The 23,472-nt window shown below is 65.5% G+C and overlaps 2 protein-coding genes across 2 annotated transcripts in view; one reads left to right on the top strand and one right to left on the bottom strand.

The window, feature by feature from the left end:
• Window positions 1-23,472, bottom strand: part of RPL38 (ribosomal protein L38) — a 173,497-nt gene that overhangs the window by 64,176 nt on the left and 85,849 nt on the right. The gene's annotated exons all lie outside the window — the stretch shown is intronic.
• Window positions 1-23,472, top strand: part of SDK2 (sidekick cell adhesion molecule 2) — a gene marked incomplete at both ends in the record, with an annotated part of 51,051 nt that overhangs the window by 163 nt on the left and 27,416 nt on the right. The window contains one exon of the mRNA XM_082492320.1: window positions 20,343-20,502. Within this exon, the coding sequence (XP_082348446.1) occupies window positions 20,343-20,502 (160 nt within the window). The remainder of the gene's footprint in view (window positions 1-20,342; window positions 20,503-23,472) is intronic.

Genomic DNA, 23,472 nt, shown 5'->3' with positions numbered 1-23,472 from the left:
GGGGAGGTCCCGGCGCTGCTCCCCTCATCCCACCCTCCCGCGCCGGGGAAGCATTGTGCCAGCCGAGGGGGGAGGCGGCCCTGGAGCTCTTGCCGGGGGTGGGGGGCAGAACATCGATGGGGTTCAAGAAGCCCCCCCTGGAGCTGGGGCCCGGGGCCCGGCGGTGCTGAGCGCAGCGTGGTGTCCGGGGGGGGCTCGGTGGGGGCGAGCAGCACGGCTCGGCTCTGCCTCCTCCCCCCCCCCCCCCACTCCATAACTGCCCCCGGGATGGGGATGGGGGGGGGGAAACGTTGCCCTGAGCGTGGGGTAGAGACTGCCCTGGGCCTCTTGGGAGGCTGAGCATCCCCTGGGGATGGTGGGGGGGAAGGCACCTATTTGACCCCCTCCTGAGGGACCACCCCGTTGAACCACAAGACCTGGGATGTGAGTTTGGGGAGCCCCCGGGGAGCAGCTCTTGCCATGGTGTTGGTCCCACTCGACCTCCAGCTGGCTGGTCAGGCCGGGCGGGGGGCTGGGGCTGGAGGGGGTCTGCAGCCCTGAGCCCCCGGGGGTGCCCGGGGCTCCCTGTGCCCCCGCTGGCCCTTGGGGTGACGCCGTACCGCTGGGCAGGGTGAGCTCTGTTCCTCGCCTCCGGTGCTCTGGCACGGCACAGTCTGTTTTTAGCAGCTCCACTACCAGAGAGGGCTGTAGAAATAGTTTGTGGCCCTTTGGGGTGCAGTTGGGGTTCAGGGATGCCAGGGGGACCCTGGGGTCCCATCCCCTCCCCAGCAGCGAGGCTCCCTGCGAGGCTGCAGAGGAGGCTCCCGGCGGGCAGGGCTGCAGCACGGCTGCCTCCGTCCCCACCGCTTGGACCGGGCGGATCCAGGCTGCGAAACTGGGGGGGACACACGACACAGTGGGGTGTAGTGCTGGGGGTCCTCACCCGCGACATTTCTTGCCCTTGTTTGTGGCAGCAAGTGGAGCCAGAAGTCCCTGTGCGCTCCCGTCTTCCCGCTCCCCCTTGAGCCTCCCCCAGCACTGCTATAATTTCTCAGTAATTAAGTTCAGAACATAACATCTAAAGCGGCAGTATATTATCCGGGCAGGCCCTGTGTGGGGAGCTGTGAAGGTCTCTTTGATTGATTCACTCCCTTGCCGAGTTTCTCTTCTCCTGGCTGGCGTCTCCGGCTGGCGGGTTCCCCGTGGTCCGTTTGTTCCCCGCCTGCGGGACGGGCTCCTGGTGTGACCGAATCTCCTTCTGTTTGTCTGTGGGGTTCCGGGGTCTCGCTGTGGGGTGGGAGATGTGGGGCTGTCTGTGCTTCAGCCCTCCCGAGCGGTGGGGAAGGGGCTTTGCTCCCTTCTCCTGGTGCAGGAGCCGACCTTTGCGGCTTCGGCTCCCTGTGGCGCGTGTCACGTCCTCGCGGGCGGCGTGACATTGCTCGGCGCCCGGCCCCGGCGCTGCGTGGCAAGCGTGAGCACGAGCGGTGGCTGCCCGCGGTGGGAGGGGGAGCATTGCCGAAGCCTGGCACGTCCCCCTCTCCCCTGCCGCGGGTGGCACCGGGGACGCGCTGGCAGGGTCACCTCCCCGGCTGCGGTGCCCGGCATGCGTGGGCTGCCGCCACTCGCCCGTTGGAGCTGGTGAAGGAGCCGGCATGCGGGCGGCGTGCCCGGCTTCGGCCTCCGGCGCAGCCCCGCGGCGGTGGGGTGGGCAGCGCAGCCCGGCGTGGGCATCCCCGCAGGGCTGGCGGCGAGGGGCCGCGGGAGCCGAGGCCGGCAGCGCTTTGTGCCGGCGCTATTGATTCCGGCAGCCAAAGAAAATGGGATCAATGGAGAAGGGAAGGAGGAGGGGATGGCGCGAGACCTCCCTGGCCAGGGCGCGGGGGGGGTCCCCGGGCGCGGGATGAAACACTTTAATACCTGCAGTTGGTAAAACAAAGGCCCTGCGCTGCCGGGGAGAGAGGGGATGGAAGTTTAATTACAGCCCGGCTGTGCTGCGTAATTATTAATTACCCACGGCAAAAAATAACTTATTGATTAGGGGCCTGGCGCTAATTACCCGGAGCCGAATGCGGTGCTGGGTGGAAGGCTAATCTGTCAGCGCCGCCCGGGCGGGAGCTGTGTCGCAGTGCGACCTGTGCCGGGGCCGAGCGCCGGTGCCACGGCCGGGGGGGACACGGGCATCCTGCTGCTGCCAGCTGTGCCCCAGCAGCAAAAGTGCCCTCGGCTGATTGAGCAGGACAATAAAGGACCCTCCAAGAGCTGGGAGGGGGTGTCTGGGGGTCTGAGCCCTCTCCTCCCCACTTCTTGTAGATTTTGTGACCCCCAGGATGCGGTTTCTCTCCCACCCAGGGCTGGGGGGCACAGCCCAGGACCCCCTGCGCTGGCACAGCACCTCTAATGGGATTGAGGAGGCTGCGGCCAGTCCCAGGAGGGATTTGGGAGGCTTAAGGTTCCAGACGGGATTTGGGGCAGGGGCCGGAGACAGGCAGCTTCCACCAAAGAGGCTTATTAGAGGCTGGAGTCAGGGAGTGCCGGCAGCTTCTGGCACCCACGCGTGGTGCCTGGGCACGTCCGCGTGCGCGGAGCCCCGCGGGGCAGAGCGGGAGGGGGACGAGCCCCTGCTCCCTCCTGGGGATGTGGTGCTGGTGAGGGGCTCACACCAGGACATCTGCGAAAGGTGCTGCCGGGGAAGGGATGGCCGAGCGTGGGTGTCTCCTGCCCCGGCTCCCCCTTCTCCGCGAGCGTGGCCGGCACATCAGCCGGTGGCCTCGTGCAAAGCTCCGGCTCAGGAAGGAAAGTGGCTTTTAGGGGAGAGGAAGGGAAGATTAAAATTTGATGCTGCTTTGGAAGCCATTAGTGACCAGGCACAGCAATGAAATTTTGATGACCTGATAACTGTGTGGCGGGGGGGGGGGGGGTTTACGGTCACATCCCAGGCAGCCCGTGTGGCCGTGCCCCATCGCTGCGCTTGCTGCCCTGGCTGGTCCCCAAAGGCTCGGGGTGATCCGAGCCACCGCAGCACTGGGGTACGCCACCGTGCCCGCGGGCGGGGAGCCATCTCCCTGGGGGAGAACGGGCAGTGCCAGCGGGGAGGAGGGTGGCGGGGGGGCTCGTACCCACCAGAGCTGCCGGCACGGTTGGGCACCCATCGCTGGACTGGGATAGCTGGGGGCAGCTGAGCGGCTCCCGGCAGGGGCCAGGGTGGCAGTGCCCAGTGCTGCCCGTCCCATGGGGATGGGGCTGCGGTGGCGTTTCTGCTCGGTGGGAGCAAATGAAGGAGCTGGAGGAGGGGGAAGAAGGGAGGCAGGCGGGTGCGGGTTGCTTATGAACCTGGGAAAATGCTGATAATTAAACCCGGGAGGAGGGAGGCTGGCTCGCGGGGTGCCAGCGGGTTGGCGTGATGAGGAGTGACCCTGCGTGGGTCTTTATGAACCGTGTCCTTGTCCCCAGCTGTGCCTGGAGCTGAGCCCCACCGTGGCTGGTTCCTGCCCGGGGATGAGCTCCAGCCACAACGCACATTACTGTAGGCCCTACACAAACTCTTTGGGGATGCGTTGATATTTTGCAGAGGCAGCGCAGGCTGGGGTGCAGAGCTGTGGGTGCTGGGTCCCAGCCGGGGTGGGCGAGCGGCAGGTCCCTTCACTTCTGAGCCCTCGTTACCTCCCTGAGCTCGTTAGCAAGTCGTGTCTCGCTGGGTGAAAAATGGTCAGTGCCGGGCCAGTCATAAATATGCTGCTGTCAGTGGTGATGTGATCGTGCTAACGAAGGGCGATCTGAGCCCCCATGGTCGTGCCGGGGCCGGTGCGTGGGCTCAGGGCGGTGCGGAGGGGCCGGTGGCCGCGGCGCTCTGCCCGTGCCGCGCAACTCCTGCGTGTGGCACCGGGCCTTGGTCTTCCAAAGTGCCCGTGGGGACCCTGCACCCTCGTGGGACTGCGCTGGCTCAGGGTGGTGGGTGCTGGGGACAAAGGGGTGTCCTGGGAGCAGATAACCCCCCTCCTGCACAGGGGAGCGTTACATGGAGCTGCCGGGGAGGACACGGGGCCGGGGTTGCTCCGAGCGGCTGGGGATGCGGTGGTAATGCCAGGGACCTCCCCATCCCCGCGGCTGCCGCTTGGCTTTGGGGTTCCTCCCCTCTGCGTCCCCAGAGCCGTCCGTGGAGGTGGATCCGGACTTGGGGTGCATTCCTGCCACCCCTCGCTCCCCCGGCAGGCAGGAATGTGCTGGCAGCAGCTCGCTGTCTTGCCGGCCCTGCTTGGCATCCCTCGTGCCGTGGGCACGCCAGCAATGCCGCCGGTGTGGGCACAGCCCTGGGCGCCCCGGCCATGGGGCTGGGGGCCGGCTGTCAGGGTGCGTCCCCCCCACGTGGCTCCCCGTGATGCCATGGGGCTGCGTCCCCCCACGTGGCTCCCTGCAATGCCTTGGGGGTGCATCCCCCCCATCACTCCCCATGGTGGTGCATCCCCTGGCTCCCAGTGGTGCTCTGGGGGTGCATCCCCCCGTGTTGTTCCCAGTGGTGCTCTGGGGGTGCATCCCCCCGTGTTGCTCCCAGTGGTGCTCTGGGGGTGCATCCCCCCGTGTTGCTCCCAGTGGTGCTCTGGGGGTGCATCCCCCCGTGTTGCTCCCAGCGATGCCGTGGGGCTGCATCCCCCACCTTGGTGCCAGCGATGCTCTGGGGGTGCATCCCCCCCATGTTGCTCCCAGCGATGCTTTGCCTTCCACCCTTTCTCCCCTGCCTGTCGCCCCCCCCACCTGCCCGCGCCCGGGGAAGACGGGGGCCCCCTCGGCCCCCCCCCTTTGCCCCCAGCCCCGCGGGGTGCAGGAATGCCTGTGCCTGGAGAGCCGTGCCGGGCTCGGGTTGCCTGGGAACTGGGAAACCTGATCCCTGGGAACGGGGCCGAGGGCAGGGGACATTCCGGGCTGCAGCTGGTCCCTGGTCCCCTTTGTCTCCCCGCTCTCATGGGGCGGCTGTGCCCCCTGGCCTTCCCCCCCCTCTTTCCCCCCTCTTCCCGGGAATGGGGTCTTGGGGTGCTGGGGGGGGCTCTCAGCTTCGTGCGGGGCCATCCCTGGGGATGCTGTGACAGGCATCTGCCGGCTGCTCCGGGTTGTCACCTCCTCAGCGTGGATTGGTGTCACCTCCTGGCCAGCAGCCACCCTGGGCTGGGGAAGGCCCTGGGCACTGGGACCAGCTGCCGCCGCGTGCCAGCAGCTGGGCATCCCGGCTGCCGGCAGGGATGGCGCGGTGGCGATTCCAGGAATGCTGCCCCCTCTTTCCCCTGCCGAAGTCACCCATGCCAGCAGTTATCATCCCCATCATCCACCTCGGAGCGTGGCAGCTCCGGGCCGGCTGTCCGTGCCAGGAGCCATCTCTTTGTGACGGGGGGGGGAAACTGAGGCAGCCGGCAGAGGCGGCGGTGGGAAGGGGACCGGGATGTGGCGCTGGCGGGTGTCCTGCTGCCCCGTGTACCCCAGGTGCTCGTGAGCGGCTCCGTCAGCTCTCATCAATCACTGCCTGCCCACGCAGAGGTGCCGAGGCCCCCGGCGTAGGGAAACCTTGATGAGTTTGACCATTAGCAGGAAGAAACCGCTGAGCTAATTTTAGCTGCGAGAGCTAATTGCTTTTTTGCACTGCTGGGTGAGACGACAACCTGCGAGTCCTCGTCTGTAACCTTGAATCCTCCCGGCTCCGCGCAGCAGCGATGCCCGGGGTCCTGCCGGGGCGAGGAGTGGGACGTGCGTTCCTCGGCGGCAGCGCTGGTCCTTGGAGGGGTTTCTGCAGGACGCGCGGGTCCCCCTGCAAAGCTGGCAGGGGTCAGGGTGCCTGGCGGGGTCCTGCTGCGCCTGGCGTGCGAGCGTGGGTGTCCCTTGTGCCTCGTGGGGAGCAGAGACACGCATGGCGTGGGGGGAAGGCTCTGGCTGTCCCCTGTGGCCAGCGGGTCCCCCCAGCCGGTGGGAGACCCAGCGATGGGGTGCAGCCCCCCCCGGTGCTCAGCAGCACGGCTGTGTTCATGGATCACAACAAGCTGATGAAGGGAAACGCTATTTTTAGAGCCCTGTCATTGATCAGGGCGCCTGTGCCCACTCCTGGGCATGTGAATCGCCTGCGCCGGAGGGCATTTCCCCGGGGTGGCTGGAGGAGCATGTCCCCCTCCGTCCCCATCCTGCAGGGCCGTCCCCCTCCCCAGCCCGTCCCAGTTCACTGGCTGCGAGCCGTGGCTGGGTGAGGAAACCCGGCTGAATCTAGGGCAGGGGCTGGGCATTAACTGGGGTTTTACGGGGTCATTTATGTTCCTTATTCATCGCCCTCCTGCAGGGAGCCTGCGTCTCCCCGGCGGGGAGCCATCGAGCACCGGGCTGGGCAGGTGGTGGTCCCCAGGGCTCAGCCTGTGCCCGTGGGTCTGCGCATGGTGGGATGCTCTGTGCTTCCTCTCCTCCTCCTCTTCCTCCTTGGCTGCACCATGAGAGCCTGGGGGAAGGCGAAGGGGAGCGGGTCCTGTGTGGGTCCACCATCTCCCAGCAGTCCATGAAGATCCGGCGGGGAATGGTGCCGGGGTGGGAGCTGGGTGCGGACACGCTGTGGGATCCTGGCCTGGTGCAGCTGGGATGGAGGGATGGAAAGGAGGGAGGGATGGACGGAGGGGGCTGGGGCGCAGCGGACACAATAGCTCTGGTTTCAGCGACCCGCCTCCCGAATGCCTGAAAAACAGCTGATAGCCATGAAGGGGGATGAAATGGGATTAGCTGCTGTTTCCAAAGGGAGCACATCCTGCCGAGCCGGACAATGCGCCCGCTGCGCCCCTGCTTCACGCCTCGGCACCCCGGCTCTGCCGGAGAGGGGCTCGGCGCTGGCTCCCCGGGGCCGCCCTGGTGCCTCCTGCCCTGGCTGTCCCCGGGGGGGCCTTGGGGTCTGCCGAAGCCCCCCCTGGGTGCAGCGCAGGCTCCCGGGGGTGCTTGCGGGGTCTGCGAGAGACCCTGGGGCAGGGTGGGGGTTTCTGCCTGCCCGGAGGGGTCACATCTTGGCTTCTTACCGAGCGGGTCCCGGGGGACGTCGCACAGCCCGTGCTGGGTTGGCGGGAGCTCGGGGCTGTCCCACCCCAGCAAGCGGCAACACCGGGGTCCCGGCCTGAACCCCGCAGCCCAGAGGGAGAAGCAAACCTCGCGGTGCAAAGGGCTTTGCAGGGCAGGTGCCCGCTGCCCCTGCGACCCCCCTGTCCCGTCCCGGTGCCGGAGATGGGGTGCAGAGGGGACCGGCGACGCGTTTCGGGGCGGGGGAGCCGCGTGCGGCCCCAGCTGCGGCGCTGCCGGGGCGTGCGGTGTGCGCAGCACCGCGCTCGGTGGAGTGAATTGATGTTTATTTTGATAATGAGTTCTCAATGCATTCGCAAACTAATAAAATCAACTCATTAGGGTGGTATGTTTAATTCAGAGCTCTGGCATTGGGAGAACCCTCCCCACCGGCTGAGCACCGGGAAGAGCTGAGCACCCAGCCTCTGCCTGCACGCGTGGGGTGCAAGGGGAGGAAGGTGATGGGCGCCTTCATCTCCCCTTTTTTCTCTATTTTCCTCGCTTGCGTGGTGGAAAGAAGGGCTGGGAGGGCAGCGGGGGGAGCGGAGCTGTGCAGTGGAGGGTGGAAACAAGGCACATGCAGTGAGCGGGGGCAATGAGCTGCCGGAGCCCTTCACCTGGGGCGGTGGTGGAATCTCGCTCGCTTGGCTTCTCCCCATAAGCTTCACGTCAGGCTGGGCAGCGGCGCTGGCGTCGCTGCTGGAATCGCTGGCCCGGCGCGGCGGCGTTGGCTGGAAAAGCCCCTCTGGCCCCGAGAGCCACAAGTGTGTAAATAAGTGCAATGAACAGAGTTCGCTTCTCTGCCCTGGAAATTCAGGGCTGTCGTGGATGGCGGGGGGGGGGGGGGGGGGGGGATTGCCAGGCTGCGACTTATTCCCGTCCCCCCATCTGCGAACAGGGGTGTCTGGGAAGGAAAAGCTGTGGAAAAGGTTTTTTTTCCAAGGAAAACTCATGTTCGCTGTCATGCTACAGCTATTTATGCTTCGAGTGAGCAATGCAATGACTAATTAATACTTTGGAAAAAAGGATGTCTGAGCAACACCCCAGTAAATCGGGGAGTGCCCGGTGCCTGCTGGCTCGGGGCCGTGCTGCGGGGAGGGGGACCGCGGCCGCCAGCGCCTTCGTCCCGTCCCGCTCGGCATGGAGGGGTGGGGAGCTGGCCAAGTGTTTTCCATCCCGCGGGGCTGGCGACTTCGTTGCGTCAGCGCCATGGGAAAGGCTGAGTGGGGTTTTTCTTGTGGTTTCTGTCTTGTGTTTTTCTTTCCCCACTGTATTTTTTTTTTTTTTTTTTCTCCCAGTTGGGAAATGCCGCCTGGTGGAGATTCTCGCGGCGAGGCTGGAAAGCGGCTGGCTGGCTGCGAGGGCGGCCGCAGGGTGAGGGCTGTGCTGAGCATCCTGCGTGGCTGGGGGATGCGGGGGGCCGCAGGAGCCCGGGGGCGATGAGTGGGGGACAGACGCCCCTTGTAGAAGTGACATCCCAGGTGTTATCGGGGCTCTGGTGGTGGCTTTGCTTTCCCACCCCTCCTCGGCCGCGCTGGCCCTGGGAGCCACCGCAGCCCAGAGTTGTGGTCGCCCTCCAGGAATACCTGGAGGATACACTCGACGCGCCCCGAGGGGGCCAAATCCAGCCTTGGAGCTGTGCTGTGCTGCACCGGGCTCGTGTGCCATCCATCCCACCCGGTGCTGGGACCGCCCCGGGGTTGGGGTCCGGGGCTGTGGGGACCCCCACGTCACTTGGCAGCTGGTTGTGGGGGCCCGTTCCTGCCAAACCCTTGCGGGGAAGCTCTGGTCCTGCCCGTGAAGCCTTTTGGGGCCGGGAAGGGTCCCTCCACCCCTCCCAGCCTGTGGGGAGGGGGATGCGTGTTCACCCTCTCTTCCTGCCTGGAGAATGTCTGTCTGTCTGGAGGTGATGCCCGTCCGTCTGTCCTTCCCCTCTTCGCCATTTCGGAGTCTCTCCTGGAGGGGGGAGATCAGCCGCAGGATCCGGCCCCTCTAATTGCGTTGAGTCACTCTCCTGGTGTCCGTGACTCACAGCGGTGACCCAGATACGGCGGAGCTGCGTAATCGCGGGGTCGGGAGGATTTGTGGCATCGGAAGGAGTTTGCTGGAGAAGGAGTTTTGGCCGGAGCCTGGAGCTGGTTAAAACATCCTCAGCTGGGGACAGGGCTGCGCCCTATGTGGGCACGTGCTCGGCGGGGGGACAGCCTCGCTGCAGCCCGTGGTGACGTCTGGCTGTGCCACCCCGCAGCCGGGCACTCCTGGGGACGTGCCTCCGGGCTGGGGGCTCTCCTGTCCCCCCAGGAGCATCCCTGCATCGCCCTTTTGCTGCGGGTCCCTTGCAGCTCCCCGCGGCTCCGTGGGGGGGGGTTTGCTGGGGGCCAGGCGCGGGGGTCCGATGCGGGGGTCCGTAGGGACTGCGCGGAGCTTCAGAGCACAAAGCTCTGCTTGTTGCCCCCCTCCCAGTCCCGGGCTCGTGGGCTGGCAACACACAACGGTGCCGTGTGTGCGTCTGTTTGGGGTTTGCCGCCAGGGGAAATGTTGTTTTTTCCAGGCGGGCAGCGGGGCTGGGTGTGCGAGGGCAGGCAGGGACGGGCAGGCACACAGCCCCGCTCTGTTCCCAGCCTCCCGCTGTTCCCCGGCCAGGGCTGACGTCTCTCCCTTGGCTCCAGGAGCATCCCTGGCCTTACCTGGCGCACGTCGGCACCGAGGGATGCCCTGGGCTGCAGTCCTCGGCCAGACGCGTGGGAGCTGAGAGGGGATGACGCTGGCACGGCCCCGTCTCTGCCGTGATGGAAGGAGGGAGGTCGGTCTCCAGGTTTGGGACCCTCTGATGGCTGGGGACATGTGCCAGGGGTTGTGCTGTGTTTGGGATTGCCAGGATGAGGCGGCGTCATCTCCGGCATCACCGTTGGGAGAAGGGGAGGTCCTGAGCGGGCACCGTGGTGCTGCGGGGCTCAACGTCCCTTTTGCAAACACCCCTTGTCCCGGGGGAGCCGTGCTCATCCCTCCCCGTGTGCCCCATCCCTGGGGAGGTTCTTCCAGGCATGGCGATGCTGCTGGCTCAGCCGATGGCCCGCTGAGCCCTCCGAGAGCCTGGCTGCGGAAGAGGAGCTTGTTATGGAGCCATTCTGCTTTTAATTAACAAATTAAAATCCTAGTTAACAATCCAGCCCCAGGGCTGTTGGAGGCTGGGAGAAGCTGGAGCGTTTGTTATGGAAACAGCAGTTAATTAACAAATAAATAAATAAGTATGGGCCTGGAGACAGATGCAGGAGGAGGAAGGGGAGATGGCAGCGCAGTCGGGGTGTCCCGCCGGCCTGGCGGGAGGCAGCGCAGGAGGAGGACGTCCGTCCATCCATCTGTCCGTCCTGGGGGATGCCGTGGCCCCGGCAGGCAGCGCCAATCCCACGGGGTGCGAGGGGCTGGGTCCCGCCTTGTGCTGGCTGTGCCACGGCAGATGTGGCCGTGTGCCGTGCCGGGGCCACCTCGGCTGGGTTTGGGGCTCCCGGGCTCTGCCTGGGCTTTGCCGAGCGCCGCTGGCCCTGGAAATTGCACCCACTGCCTCTTCACCCGCCCCGAGGCCGGGAAGCGCTGCGGCAGGGCTCCGGCGGAGATGGATGAAGTGTGACACCGGCAAAAACTGCTGTGCGCTTCGCAGGTGACACCGATGCTGGGGACCGCACGAGGAGGTGGGGGACGTTGTTCGCTGGGTTGCTCCGTGCATCCCTGCGGCAGGGATTGCCGCGGTCCCCATCGGCGTCCCATTTACCCCGGGCTGGGTCTGGGCAGGGGGATTTGGGCAGCTCCCCGGGGCTGGGTGCAGCCGGGGAGGGGGGTGCTGAGGCCATGCGCCCCCCGGCCGTGCCCTGTAGCGGTCAGCTCGCATTTAACCACAGGGCTGTCACCGAGAGCGCCGAGCTGGTGCCTGCTGCCCGCGGGGCTCTCGCCGTGGGTGGGTGGGTGCTGACGGGGCCGTGCGGGGGCTCGGGGTCACCGTGCTGCTCCCCGAGGCGCTGCGGGTGCCCAGCCAGGGGGGTGCTGCCCAAGGCGGTGCCGTGTCACCGTGCCCGTCCCGGTGCCGGAGCCGAGGGCAGGGGTGGCTGCGGGGACCGACGTGGGGACGTGACCCCTCTGCCAGCCCACGCCGGGGCCCTGCAGGATTTTCGCGCGGGGCGAGGAGGCGGCAGAGCCCACGTCCCTCCTGCAGCTTCACCTTTCCAAAGGCTTAAGGGGAAAAAATCAGTTTAAAAGCCGGCTCTGCAAATCCTGCCAGCGTCACACACGGGCAGGAGCCGTGCTCCGCTGAGCAGCTCCTCCAGGTCTGCGTCTCTCTCAGCCTCCCACCTAATCCAGTTAACACACCTCTGCAATCGGCTTACGGCATGTAAGAAACCCCAAATCTCCTCCGAGGGAAGCGCAGGGGAGCGAGGCAGCGGTGCCGGAGCTGTGTGCTCTGCCGGGTCCAGCTCGGCTCCTTGTTGGGGTGACAGTGCCGGGTCCGGCTCCCTTCCTTTGCCAGACCCCTCTTGCCGCGCGGGTGACGTGCACACACGCTTGACAGGGTCGGCCCCATCTCCCGGGGGCTCCCCCACCACCGAGAAGACCTTTTTCCTCTGCGAGGAAATTTGTGCCATTGGGCAAACACACGGAGGGGCGGGTGGAGATGAGAAAGGCGCCCGGTTCCACCCGTGTCTCTCCGGGTGGGCAGAAGCCGTGGCCCGTGCCCAAGGGGCAGCGTGCCCTTGGCTGGGCTGGCAGCCCCCTCCCCACCCCCCCACTGCCTGTGCCCCTTCGCCGTGCTGTGAGCAGTCTGTCTGCCGGGCTCAGCGTGAAGCATCCGAGCAAAGACGGATGCGTTTCGGCAGCAAGGTCGTTGCAGAGTGTGAGGGCACCGGGTGCCCGTGAAGCCCGGGAGCCTCTCAGCTGCACCGTCCTGCTCCGGCTCATCCCCCCGAGGGCTGCACCGGTGCCCGGTCGTGGGCAGGATGGGGCACGGTGCCCGGCTCGGCTTCGGGGGTTTGCTGCTGGAGGGATGCGGCGGCTGCGAGATGCTCCTGCGTCCTCGGAACACGGGCGGCGCAGCCCTGCTCCATCCTGCCAACGGCTCCTCTTCCGTGCAACAGAGGTGGTTTTATTCCTGCGATCTCGGCGTGACTGGGGCCGAGAGAGGGAGGCTCTCCAGGCTGCTCTGCCTCGGTTAAAAACCCTCTTAGCTCCGCTCTGCAATCGCTTTAGGAGAAGCAGCTCCCTTTTGGCGTAGCTCCCGGCTGCAGCCCCCCAACGTCCCCCCCCCCGCCTTGCCTGGGGCTCGGTTTGGACTGTGGTGCTGCGGGAGGGATGGAGCCGAAGCCCCCCGCGCCTGTCTCAGACCATCGGGGAGGCAGGGCTGCCTCTGGAAGTGGGAAAATCGCAGCCAGCGCAGGGTTTTCCGAGCAGCAAAGGAGAGGGCTGTAATTAGCAGCCCCAACATGGAGAAGCAGCAGCCGTAGGGCACCGTTTTCAGGTCCTGCTCTGTCCCGGCTCACCTTTGCTAACTGGGAACCCCGCGGGACTGGGGAACCGCGGCAGCTCGTATGGGGCTGGAGGGGAGGTCTGGGGTTGGGGTCTGCCGCAGCCCGGCTGGGCTCACGGGGACGGATGGGAGCTGTGCCCGGGGTGGACGGTGACACGTGTGGGGCCGGGCAGGGACACGTGGGACCTCATCGTCATCCTGGGATCACACGTGTCCTTGGGAAAGGGCAGCACTTGGGGTGCGGTGGGAAGGTGCTGCGTGGGTGGGGAGAGGGGAAAGCCTCTGGGACAGGGTGGGGGGGGGTCAGGCTGGGGAACTGTGCTGGGGGGACCAGAGGGATGATGCTCTCCAGTGTGCGACGGCAACTGAAGCACCGTGAGCTTGCAGGTCCAAGAGCATCGCTCTTGGCTGACGCCCCTGAGAAGCTGTGCCGTGGCCGTGCCTTTTTCCCATGCCCCCGGCCCCGGGATTTCCCTGATTGCTCTCGCAGCCTCGAGCCGCGGGCGAGCGCCGAACCCCCTGGCTCAGGCTGTGCCCTCTAAATAATGCAGGAAGGCGAGTGCCGTCCGCGGGGGCTGCGGGTAAACGCGGTAAATGGCTGAGAAATGGAGCATGTCTTTTGGGAGCCACCTCCGCGGTTAGTGTGCCGGGCCCGTCTCCCTCCCTCTCAGCCGCGGCGGTGCTGCCGGGCCGGCACAGGTACGGGCAGGGAGGAGGAGATGGAGCAGAGCTGCCGCATCCACCGGAGCATTGGAAATTGCATTTCACGGCCGGGCGGATCGGGATACCAACCCCAGCACGGCACGGCGGGCGCTTGGAGAGGAGATAAGATTTGATTAAGAAGGCCGCTATTAATTTATGGCAAGTACACTCATGATAGTGGAGAGGTTGCTTTTAATTAATAGCCAGAAGGAGAGTTTTAAAGCTCTGGGTCTCAGTGGGGGGGAAGAGGGGGGAGGGGGAAAGCGAGGAAGGAAGGGAAGAAAGTAAGTAGCGAGCATTAATGCACACATCTGCAATTATAAGTCTTTTTCTTAGTAAAAAGAAAAAAAAATCTCACATTAAAAGACACAGCACGGGTGGGGTTGTGCGGAGTGGCCTGGCTGAGCCGGAGGGCTGAGATGGGCAGGATTGTGCCGGCTGCCTTTGGCACCGCTCCGTGTGCCAGCAGGGACCAGGGCTGCCCTGCGGCACCCCACGGCCACCAGCCCAGCCTGGGGGGAGCCGGGGATGGCTGGGGTGTCCCCCGTGGCTGACCCTCTGCTCCCGAGCCAGCCCTTTCCGCCGGGGTCAGGACTGAGGGTGGGTGCTGGGATGGGTACCGGCTCTGGTGGGCGATGGGCTGGGGAGGATGGAGCCGTCCTGCCCCGCTGCTGGCCCTGGGCGAGCCCCAGGGAGGCTGCAGCGTGCGGCGGGGGCTGGAGCTACCCCCTTCCCATGCCACTGGGAGAGACAGGGGGACACCCGTGCCCCTGGCGCCACCCGGTCCTGGTGCAAGCGGGGGGTCCCTCAGCCGCCAACCACGTCCCTGTTCTTGTAGCTGTGCTGCTTTGGGGGGTGCAGAGGGACCGGGGGGGTCCCGGCAGAGCGGGGCTGGTGCTGCAGGAAGGGGGTTTTCTCCCGCCGCAGCAGTGCTGCCTTTCACCCCCAGTTTGAGTGAGCCGAGCCCAGCGCCGTGCCACGCCGTGCCGTGCCATGCCGTGCCGTGCCGTGCCTCCCTGCCGCCACGCACGGCTCCTCCCGCGGGGCCGCGCCGCCACCACGCTTCGCTGGGGACGTTGGCGTGAGCCAGGCAGGTTAGAGAGGAGCGAAGGCGCTTTGGCACGGCGCCCCGGCACGCTGCCGCGGGGCACCAAAGCCCTTCGCTGGTGGGTTTTGCTGACAAACCTGCATTTGCCGGGCGGTGAGATGAAAGCTGAGCTCTGCCAAGAGCCCCGTGCCAGCGCGGTGTCATGGCACAGCCATGCTCAGGGCTCTGATGTCCCCGTGGGTGAGAGGTGCCGCACCGGTGCTGCAATCCCCACTTCTGCCGGTGCTTCTCCATCGCCGTGCGGCTGGGTTTGGTGCTTTCCCTGCCACCCCTTCCCTAAATTTGAAGCTGGCATCAAGTCACGGTGGGAGAGACGATGAATTGAAGGGGACGTGTTCTGCCGGAGTGTGGCCAGATGAGGCTGGCGTGGTCAGGGGCTGCCGTCTGCCGGCGGAGCAGATGGGCGCTGGCAAGCGGGGACCACACGTGCAGCGAGTTTCGGGGGGTCTGTGCTCAGGGTTGCTTTGTGCCTGCTCCGGTGCTGGGAGGGGGGCGAGTGGGGCTCAGCGAGGGTGCCCGTGCAACCACAGTGCTGGGCTTGGCTTTGTCCTCGGTGCCCGCCTGGGGTCTCCCCCCATGGATGCTGAGGTCCCCCCCCCCGTGGATGCTGAGGTCCCCCCAGACACCTGAGTCCCCGCTCGGTGGCACGCCGTGCTCCGTGGCTCCCCAGGTGCCAGCGGGCGTTCGGCATTTCAATTCTGTGTTTGCTTTTTATTAAGAGGATGAAGCCTCATCTCGGGAATACTGATGGCTCCAGCAGCGGTGGAGAGTGCTGCTAATCCCCCAGCACCTGCCGGCCGCTCGCCCTGCGTGGCCCCCGTCACCGCCCCAGGGGGGGACCGTGGTGGGGACGCCGAGGGTACCGTACCGGGGGCCACGCTGGTGCATTGCAGCAGCTCCCGTCCCTGCGGCGGGGCCGTGCCCTCGGTACCCGCAGGGGACACGTGCCATTTAATCAGCTCGATGACTTTACCAACAGCCGCTGAAAAATTGATGCCTCCCAACCGCACGCCGGCGTTTGACAAGCAGAAAACCTAACTTAGCCAAGGGACGGCTCCTGGGGTAGCGGCGTGGCCCCGGGGCCTCACCTGTCCCCGGCCAGGTCCCTGGGCTGGGGGCCACCCACCCGGGGTGGCCGCGGAGGGGCCGTGGTTTGTCCCCGGGGACAGCGTGCCATGGCCGGGATGGGTCCCCTGGGGCCATCTCTCATTGCACCCAACTGGGGCTGTGACCCCACTGGGCGGCTCAGGGATGTTGCGGTCCCCCATGGGTGACCTGTGTCAGGGGGACCGTGGGGTGCCCCCGGGTGCTGTTAACCCCTTCCCTGCCACGCTGGCACAGCCCCCTCCCACCCCCCCCCCCCAACTTCTCCCCATCCCCAGATGCGGAGCGGCTGCTGCGGCGCCGGGGAACTGCGCCACGAATATGTTACACAAATGAATAATAAAAACAAAGGAAAATTACCCTCTTTATTGAAACTCGTTTTATGAATAAAACAATTATTCTGGTAATTGAAAAAATGTGTCGTTAAATTAAATGCAGTGGTTCCTATTAAAATTTTAGTGTATTTCTTCTTCTCTGTTTCTTTTTCCCCCCTTTTTCCTTCCCTCCCGCCCTCCCTGCCTCCGCTGGCGGCTAAAGGCTGGTAATTATAGCGGAGGGTTTCGCTTTCTCTTTATTGTTTTTTAATCTCTTCGTGCTGCGGAGCGCCAGCGATAGCCTGATGCAGAAGAGATTTAGCTCCATCTCCCTGTGCTGGGGGGGCACGGGGGGCCGGAGCGGTAGTGCAGGGCGGCTGTGCCAGCGTCCCCGGCGCCCTGCCATCCTGCCTTCTGGGCAGCGATGCTCTGGGAGGGACAGGGGAGAGCCCTGCACAGCCTGGAGGACGTGGGGACACCGCTCTGTCCCCCCTCCCGTGGTCGAGGTGGGGTGCAGGCAGCGGAGCAATCCCTTGCCGGGGCTGTCCCTTTGCACCGGTCGCATCCTGGCCGGACCACAGAGGGGCTGGAGGGGAAGGGAAGGGGGTGATTGTGGTATTTTCTCTGAGTCGTGTGTTGGTGCGGGGCGGCTGAGGCGATGGGCATGGCGCTGGGTACCGGTACGCGGTGCTGGTTGGGCTCCGTTGGGTGCTTGGAGCCCAGAGGGGCAGTGGGGGATGGATTCAGGGCATCCCACCGGCTCGGCTGAGGCTGCCCGCCGCATCCTGCTGTATCTCACCCGGATTCGTGTCAATTAGCAGGAACGGGTGCCGGGCTGATCAGCTTCCAATTAACGAGATGGGGAGCGGAGAGGCTGAATGTCACCCCTTGTCCCCGAGGGCTGAACCATAGTGTCCCCCCCGGTGTCACTGTGCCGGTGCTCACACGAGGCATCCACAGCAAAGATGGGAGAAGCACCCGGGTGTCCTGCGAGCTGCCGGTCCTTTGCGGGGGGCAGGCAACAGTGGGGCAGAGCTGTGGGGGCCCCGTGTCCCCATTCCCATCTTGTCTCCACTTGCTGGGGTTCATCGAGCGCTGGGAGGGGGGTTCACACCCTTCTTCCCCCCCCTCCCCCCCCCTCCCCTCCAGCAGCTGCCCGGCAGAGCCCTGCCCTTGGCCGGCATTCCGGGATTCCTCCGGGCTTAAAACTCCCCGTCCCTTCCCATCAAGAGGGATTTGAAGCTGGGGAGAGGGGGGGGGGGGGGGGAGGTTTAGTTCCCAGCTTGCCCATTACGCCCGGGAATTAGGATCCATTACTGCTCTTTTGGTGAGACGGGGGCCCCCTGCCCTACATCTGCACCCCCTCCCCGGCGCTAATGCACCGGGCTCAGACCCAGCTCCCGGCGGCCCTTATGTAAATACAGTGCAGGGGCAAAGATTTTGATCCCATTAGGCAGGATTAGTGCCTTGCGAGGCCCTGGCATTAAAATGTCATCGGCAGCGGAGGGAGAGTGCCAGAGTCGTCCCTGCTCCTCGTCCCCCTTCCCTGTTGCCAGCGCTTGGCATCCCATTCATCCCATCCGTCACCGCCGGCAGCTCGGCTGGTACGGCTCAGCCCGGAGGCAGCACCGCTCACCGGAGGTGCTGAGCCCTGGTGTCACCGGTGCTGTGGGGGCCGTTGTGGGCAGGGTGGGGATGGCGTGGTTTGGTGGCACCTCTCTGCATGGAGGGGAGCGCGCTGGGCTGGCGTAGCCGGCGCAGCACGGCGTGGCACGGCACAGCGTGGCGCGGCACCCGGGGAGCTCAGCGTCGGCCCGTGCCGCCGGCAGATGTGCAGATGTTCCCGGGGACGCCTCTCGCTGCTGCCTGTGTTTGGAAAGTGATGAATTTCTGCACCAACTAATTAGTCTCTAATTAGCAAGTGGAGTGTAAACAGTCACAACAGATGGGGGAGAGGCGGAATTAGCCATAATGACCCTTCGTTTTGGGGGGCGACGTGGCTGCCGCGCACTGGGAAACCTCCCGCCGGGTCCGGGACTGGGAGAATCGCAGCCCCTGTCCATGCTGGCTCTGCCGTGGGTCGGGGAGGTGGTGGGCACCCCTGTGCACCCCGCGTTTGGTGGTGCTGCTGGGATGGCAGGAGAGATGATGTCCCCCCAGTGTGCCGGGGAGCAGAGGGAAACGGAGGCCAGGAGGGCTGCGGGGGGGGTGCAGCGGTGCTCGGCACCAGGACCCCCCACCCTTCTCCTCTCCGAGCCGTGGCGCATCGTGCCGGAGGTGGGAGCCGGCGCAGGCGGCCGCTGGGGAGCTGGTGGGCAGGTGAACGTCGGGGACGGCCTGTCTCATTCCTGGAGGCCTCTCCGGAGACATCGGCACTACCAGTCCTGTTCCCCTCCCGGGGTTCCTCCGCTCCTCCTGCTGCCCCCGGCCCCGGCGCTGTGCTGGGATCCAGAGCTCAGTGCCCTCTCCGCCTCCTGCATGGGATGCCCGATGCGCCCGGGACCCCCAACCCCGCTGTCCCCTGCCCACGGCTGGGGTGGTTTTGGCTTTCCCAGGGGAGCGGAGGGGCTGGCGGTGGGGTGTACCGGGGAGCTGCTCGGTCCGAGGTGGCTGCCGTGACCTTCGCTGGCGGGTAACGATCGCACAATCAATAGTGGAATTAGGAGCCGCCTCTCCTCCTCTGCGCCGTTTTTCACCCCTTAATGCAGAACAGATGGCTCGGGCGCTTCAAAGCGAGATGAGCCTTAGCTGCTTAAAATCAAATTAGGATGTATGCAAACGGCGTGCGGGCCCAGGGGAAGGTGCGCCAGGAGCACCCCGCCTCCCAAATGCCTCCCAAACACCTCCCAAACGCCTCCCAAACACCTCCCAAACGCCTCCACTGCCGGCACTGGGTGCTGGGCTCTGCAGGGGATGTGCACTGAATACGCCAGGTCTCAGTGCCGGTGTGCTTGGCCAGGTCCCGGCAGCACAGCCCTGCGGTCCGGCTCTCCGGTGCAGCCCATGTGTGTGTGACCGCCGCCGGTGCCCGGGGATCAGCCTATTTTGCCGTGGGTCCTCGCTGCAGTGATGCATCAGCCCAGCCGGACCCCCCGCTCTGGTCCATGGCTCATTTACTGGTTTCATGCAGGAGGAGGTTGGCCCCAGAGCCGGTGTTTGGCTGTGCCACAGCCACAGCTGAGGGCTGCGGTAATCCCACAGGTCTCCAGCCTGACGTGGGCGAAGCCCCGGCGTTGCAGGTCAAGCTCCTGCCACGCCGCGGTGGGGACACGTGTGCGCACCCCCAGGCACACGCGTACGGAGGTGGCACACGCCATGCACAGGCACAGATCCTGCCCCTGGACGTCCCCGCAAGCCCACCTCGGTCGGCCCCAGCGGCATGTGTATGCCTTACTCCTCGGGCATCCCGAAAGCCGCAGCTCGGCTGCTGCGGGGCTGCCGCGAGCTCGCTGCCAAACCCCCCACCCGGGGCTGCCACGGTGCCCATGGGCACCCCTCTGCCCCACGGCGTCTGGGGCTTGCTGGGGAGCTGGGCTGCTGCGGGGTTCGGCCCCTCTGCCCCGTGCCTGCTCTGGGGTGCCCCAATGGTCGGCATAAGGGGCGCCGGGATCAGGGCTGCCCGCGCCAGCCAGCGCTGCTGAAGGTCAGAGAGGAGGATTAAATTAGGGAGCCACCAGCTGCTCCTTCCCCGCCGAATGACTCGCCTGGCATTTAGCGCCACCGTGCCCACCCTGGGGACAGGCAGGCCGGGGCAGCCGGGTGTAAATCAGATGGGCATTTCCCTGTGGGTGCGGCAAGCGGGCACCCCGGGATGTGCAGGAGCCGGGCACTGCCGGTCAGGAGAGGAGAGGGTGGGTCTGGGGGTGTCCGGCTGCCTCTGAGCTCCTGCAAACTCGTGACACCCCCCAGGGCGGTGGGGGCACTGGAGCAGGCTGAGCCCACGGCCGCGGGCACCGCTTTGGTGCCGGCTCATGGTGCGGAGAGCCGTGGCAGGAATTCAGCTCGCGCACACAAGAAAGCAAAGCCCTACCCCAAAGAAAAAACCCAAAGCCGTGATTGAAAGCGCACTTGAAAGCTGCTGGGGAATATGAATGTGTCTTTGAAGTAAAAGGGCTTCCATTTGTTAAGCAGAAAATGGAGCTGTGTGTTTCGATTTATAGTTTTACTTAGCAAATAAAACAGGAGAGGAGTAAGTGTTTGTGTCTCACTCCGTTCCCAGCCCCTCCGCCCCCTTCACCCCCCCGAGTTAAAAGCTCCGTGCTTCTGAAACGCTACAAAGGCAGCCGGGAATAAAGCAAAGCAAGCAGCTTAGATAAACCCTAGATGGGCTAAGCTCTTGTCCGTAGGCTTGTGAAGTGGCTCGGGGGGGGACAATGGCCAGTGGAGGGGCCTGGTGGCCCTGGCAGGGACAGGGGGACGGGGAGGTGGCCGCCAGCATCCCCCCTGCCCACGTGCTGCTGGGTGATGGTTGTGGCCGTGATGAAGTGGTCCTACTGCCGTGGGGCCGGCAGGCCATGGGGCCGGGCATGTCTCTCACCCCGTTTCCCTCCTCTCTCCGCAGACGATGTCTCCCCGTACTTTAAGACGGAGCCGGTGCGGAGCCAGGTCCACCTGGAGGGGAACCGCCTGGTGCTGACGTGCATGGCGGAGGGCAGCTGGCCCCTCGAGTTCAAGTGGCTGCACAACAGCCGGGAGCTGACCAAGTTCTCCCTGGAGTACAGGTGAGTCACCGCCACCACCACCGCCACCGCTGAGCACCCGGGGAGAATCCCACCCGGCGCACCCGTCCCTGCCGGCAGCCACCGCGGCACAGAGGGCATCACTGGTCCCCCTGCGAGGGGATGCCGTCCCGGGGAGACGGGTGGCGCGGCGGCAGCGTTTGGTGTGCCGGGAGCTGCCGCCTCTGTTTGGAGAGTAAATAGTGGGTTTAAGCAGGTCAACATCGGGGAGAGGAGGTGTTTTCACGAGTGGGATTAACCACCGGCCCCGCAGATCTCGGCCGGCTCGTGGCTCCCCGAGAACGGCCCGACCGGGGGGAAGGAGCAAGAAAGGGCGGCACGAGAGATGGCCCCAGGTTTGAGCATCCATCCCTGTGCGCCGGCTAATCCTGCGGCACAGCGGCCGACCCCGCGTCACTGCCCGCTTGGAGCTCGCCTTTAAATCAAGCCGGGCACCTCTCGCCGTCTTTTCTGTGTGCGTGTGTCATCCTCTCTGTTTTAATCAATAATTCAGCCTGAGACAAGCCATTCCCAGTTTAAAAGCATTGAATCCAAAGGCTTCGAGTTGCTGTAGCAACGCGGGGCTGCTCCGGGGTGCCAGGAACGCAGACAATGTGGCTGGGTGACGTCCCCTCCCCGGCACCGTGTGCCATGCTGGGTCCCCTCCCCGCCACGGTGCTGTGCTGGCTGCAGGAGCAGTGGCCCTCCATGGGGACAATGGGGGCCGTCCCCCACCAACGCGTGGTGGCTGCAGCTCGGCGATGCCCCCCGTGCCCCAGGCTCGGTGTCGGGTGTTTGCAGCAGTGCCGGGTGCCCCGTGGGACAGGTCCCTTGTCCCCAGCCCTGGGGTCGAAGCTCAGAGACCTGTTGAACCCCGCAGCTCCCACAGCTCCCGCCCTGTCAGGAGTCGCATTGGCTGCAGTGGGAATAATGCAAAATGTCAGCCCTTAAGTGGGGTGGTGGGGACGGCGGTGACAGCAGGATGGGGGGGACGCAGAGCCCCTGCAGGGGCTCCGCGCAGTGCTGGGCAGGAGAAAGACATCAGGACCCCGACCCCTGGCTCTGCCTGGGGGGCACCTCCGAACGCAGAGCAGGGACTCCTGGGGCACCCCTGGGCTCGCTCCATGCCTCAGTTTACCCTTCTGTGAGAAAGGGGACAGCGCTCCTGTCCCTGCCCGGCAGCTCTGGAGCCCCCCATCCCCACACCAAGGTGACTTCCCTTTCCTCGGCGCCCCCGGCGCCCGCCTCCGGCTCCAGCATCCAGCCAGAAAGGATTAAGGAAGGAAGCGAGAAAATAAACGAACACGTGGGGAAAACCCAAACAAACCCAGCCGCGGCTAATGAAGCAAACAGCCTCTATGCAAATCGCTGCCTGGCTTTAACCCGTCCTCTCCGCGGCGAGGACGCGACCTGCCAGCACCAGCTCCGTTCTTGCCCGCCGCGCGCTGCCTGTCCCCGCGTCTCCGCAGGGAGTTAGTGTGTCGAGATGAGAGTTTGGACATCTTGCCTGGAATTGAAGGCTGCCGGTGAGGAAGGCGAAGTACCAAAATTAGTTATGATGGGCAGAAATTGAATTTTAATAGAGATGTCGGTGGCACGGAGCCAGCCTGCTCAGGCAGTGGGAAGGTAGTAATTAAAAGTTAACGAGTTTAGAAACAGAGTAATCCTTGGAGAGGGGAGGGCTGGTGCTGATGGCCGGGGAGGCTCAGGGATGCTCCTGTCTGTGCCGGGGCCAGGAATGGCTGGGGGTGCATCGGCAGCGTGGGTGAGGGGCTGTGGGGTACAGCCGGTCCCCCCCAGCTCAGGGCTGGCACATGCCCCATGGTGTGTCCCACTCCAGGGGCAGGAGGGACCTTCCCCAGGGCCTGGCCGTGCCCGTGACAGGATGCACCGTGTTTTGCAGCAGGACCATGTGCTGCAGGGAGGCCGTGCCCAGGGAGCCACCCGGACTCGGTGGCATCACTTCACGGTTCCCAGCCAGAATGGTGTGTCACCAAGCGTTTCGGCCTCAGCATCCTCACTGCTGCCCTGCAAATCCTCTCCTGCAGCAGGGCATCCCGCCGGCACCGCCGGCTGCTATTGCCCTTGTGCATTTTATCCGTTTTTCTGGGGGCTGCGGGCTGGGGCTCGTGCCCCCTTGGCCACTGCGCTCCCTGTGAACCACCCCACTTCATCCTCGTCTGATGGTCAGACAAGCTTATGCCGCCTTTTGAGTGAAGGAGCCGCTCTCCCAGTTTGGCAGCGTGTTTCCATGGCGACCGCCCTTTCCTTCCTGCAGTGATTGAGCCGCCAGCTTGCTACCGGAGAGACTTGTTGGCGTGCGGCGAAGGGCAGGTGGGGAGCGGGCTTGGCGGGTCCCCTGGCCATGGGCCGGCAAGGGCCAAGGCAGTCCTGCTGCGTGCAGGTGGAGCCGACCCCTCGGGAGCATCCCTGGGAACCGTGGGGGGATCGGGGACCAGCTTGGCTCCATGTGCATGTGGAGTCATCCTCCCTCAGGAGCATCCCTGGGGATCGGGTGTGATCAGGGACCACGGAGGGACTGGGGACCAGCCTGGCTCTGTGTGTGTGTGGAGCCATCCCCCCTCGGAAGCATCCCTGGGGACCACGGGGGATCGGGGACCAGCCTGGCCCTGTCTGTGTGCGTGGAGCCATCTCCCCCTGGGAGCGTCCCTGGGGACCGTGGTGGGTTGGGGACCAGCCTGCCTTCACCCACTCGCTGCCTCCTTTACCTGCTGCTGTGGGGGCTGCGCGGAGACAGCTCTCCCCTGGGACCCCAGCTGCCTCCCACGCCCGGGGACCCCACAGCAAAGCCCCGTCCCCTCCCATGCCCGTAGTGACCTTCGTTAAGGTGACGGCAGGGCGGGCGGTGGCGGCTTGGCGGCGCGCTCCGCTCCCGTGCCCTGGCACGCCGGCGCGGCGCTCTCCGGGGCCAACTCTGTTTTTCCCTGCATAATCTCGCCGGCGCTGGGCTCT

This window comes from Vanellus vanellus (genome assembly GCF_965231255.1).
Source record: "Vanellus vanellus genome assembly, chromosome: 17".
Lineage (NCBI taxonomy): Eukaryota > Metazoa > Chordata > Aves > Charadriiformes > Charadriidae > Vanellus > Vanellus vanellus.
The sequence above is the reverse complement of the archived record's forward strand: the minus strand, read 5'-3'. Positions and strand labels throughout refer to the sequence as shown.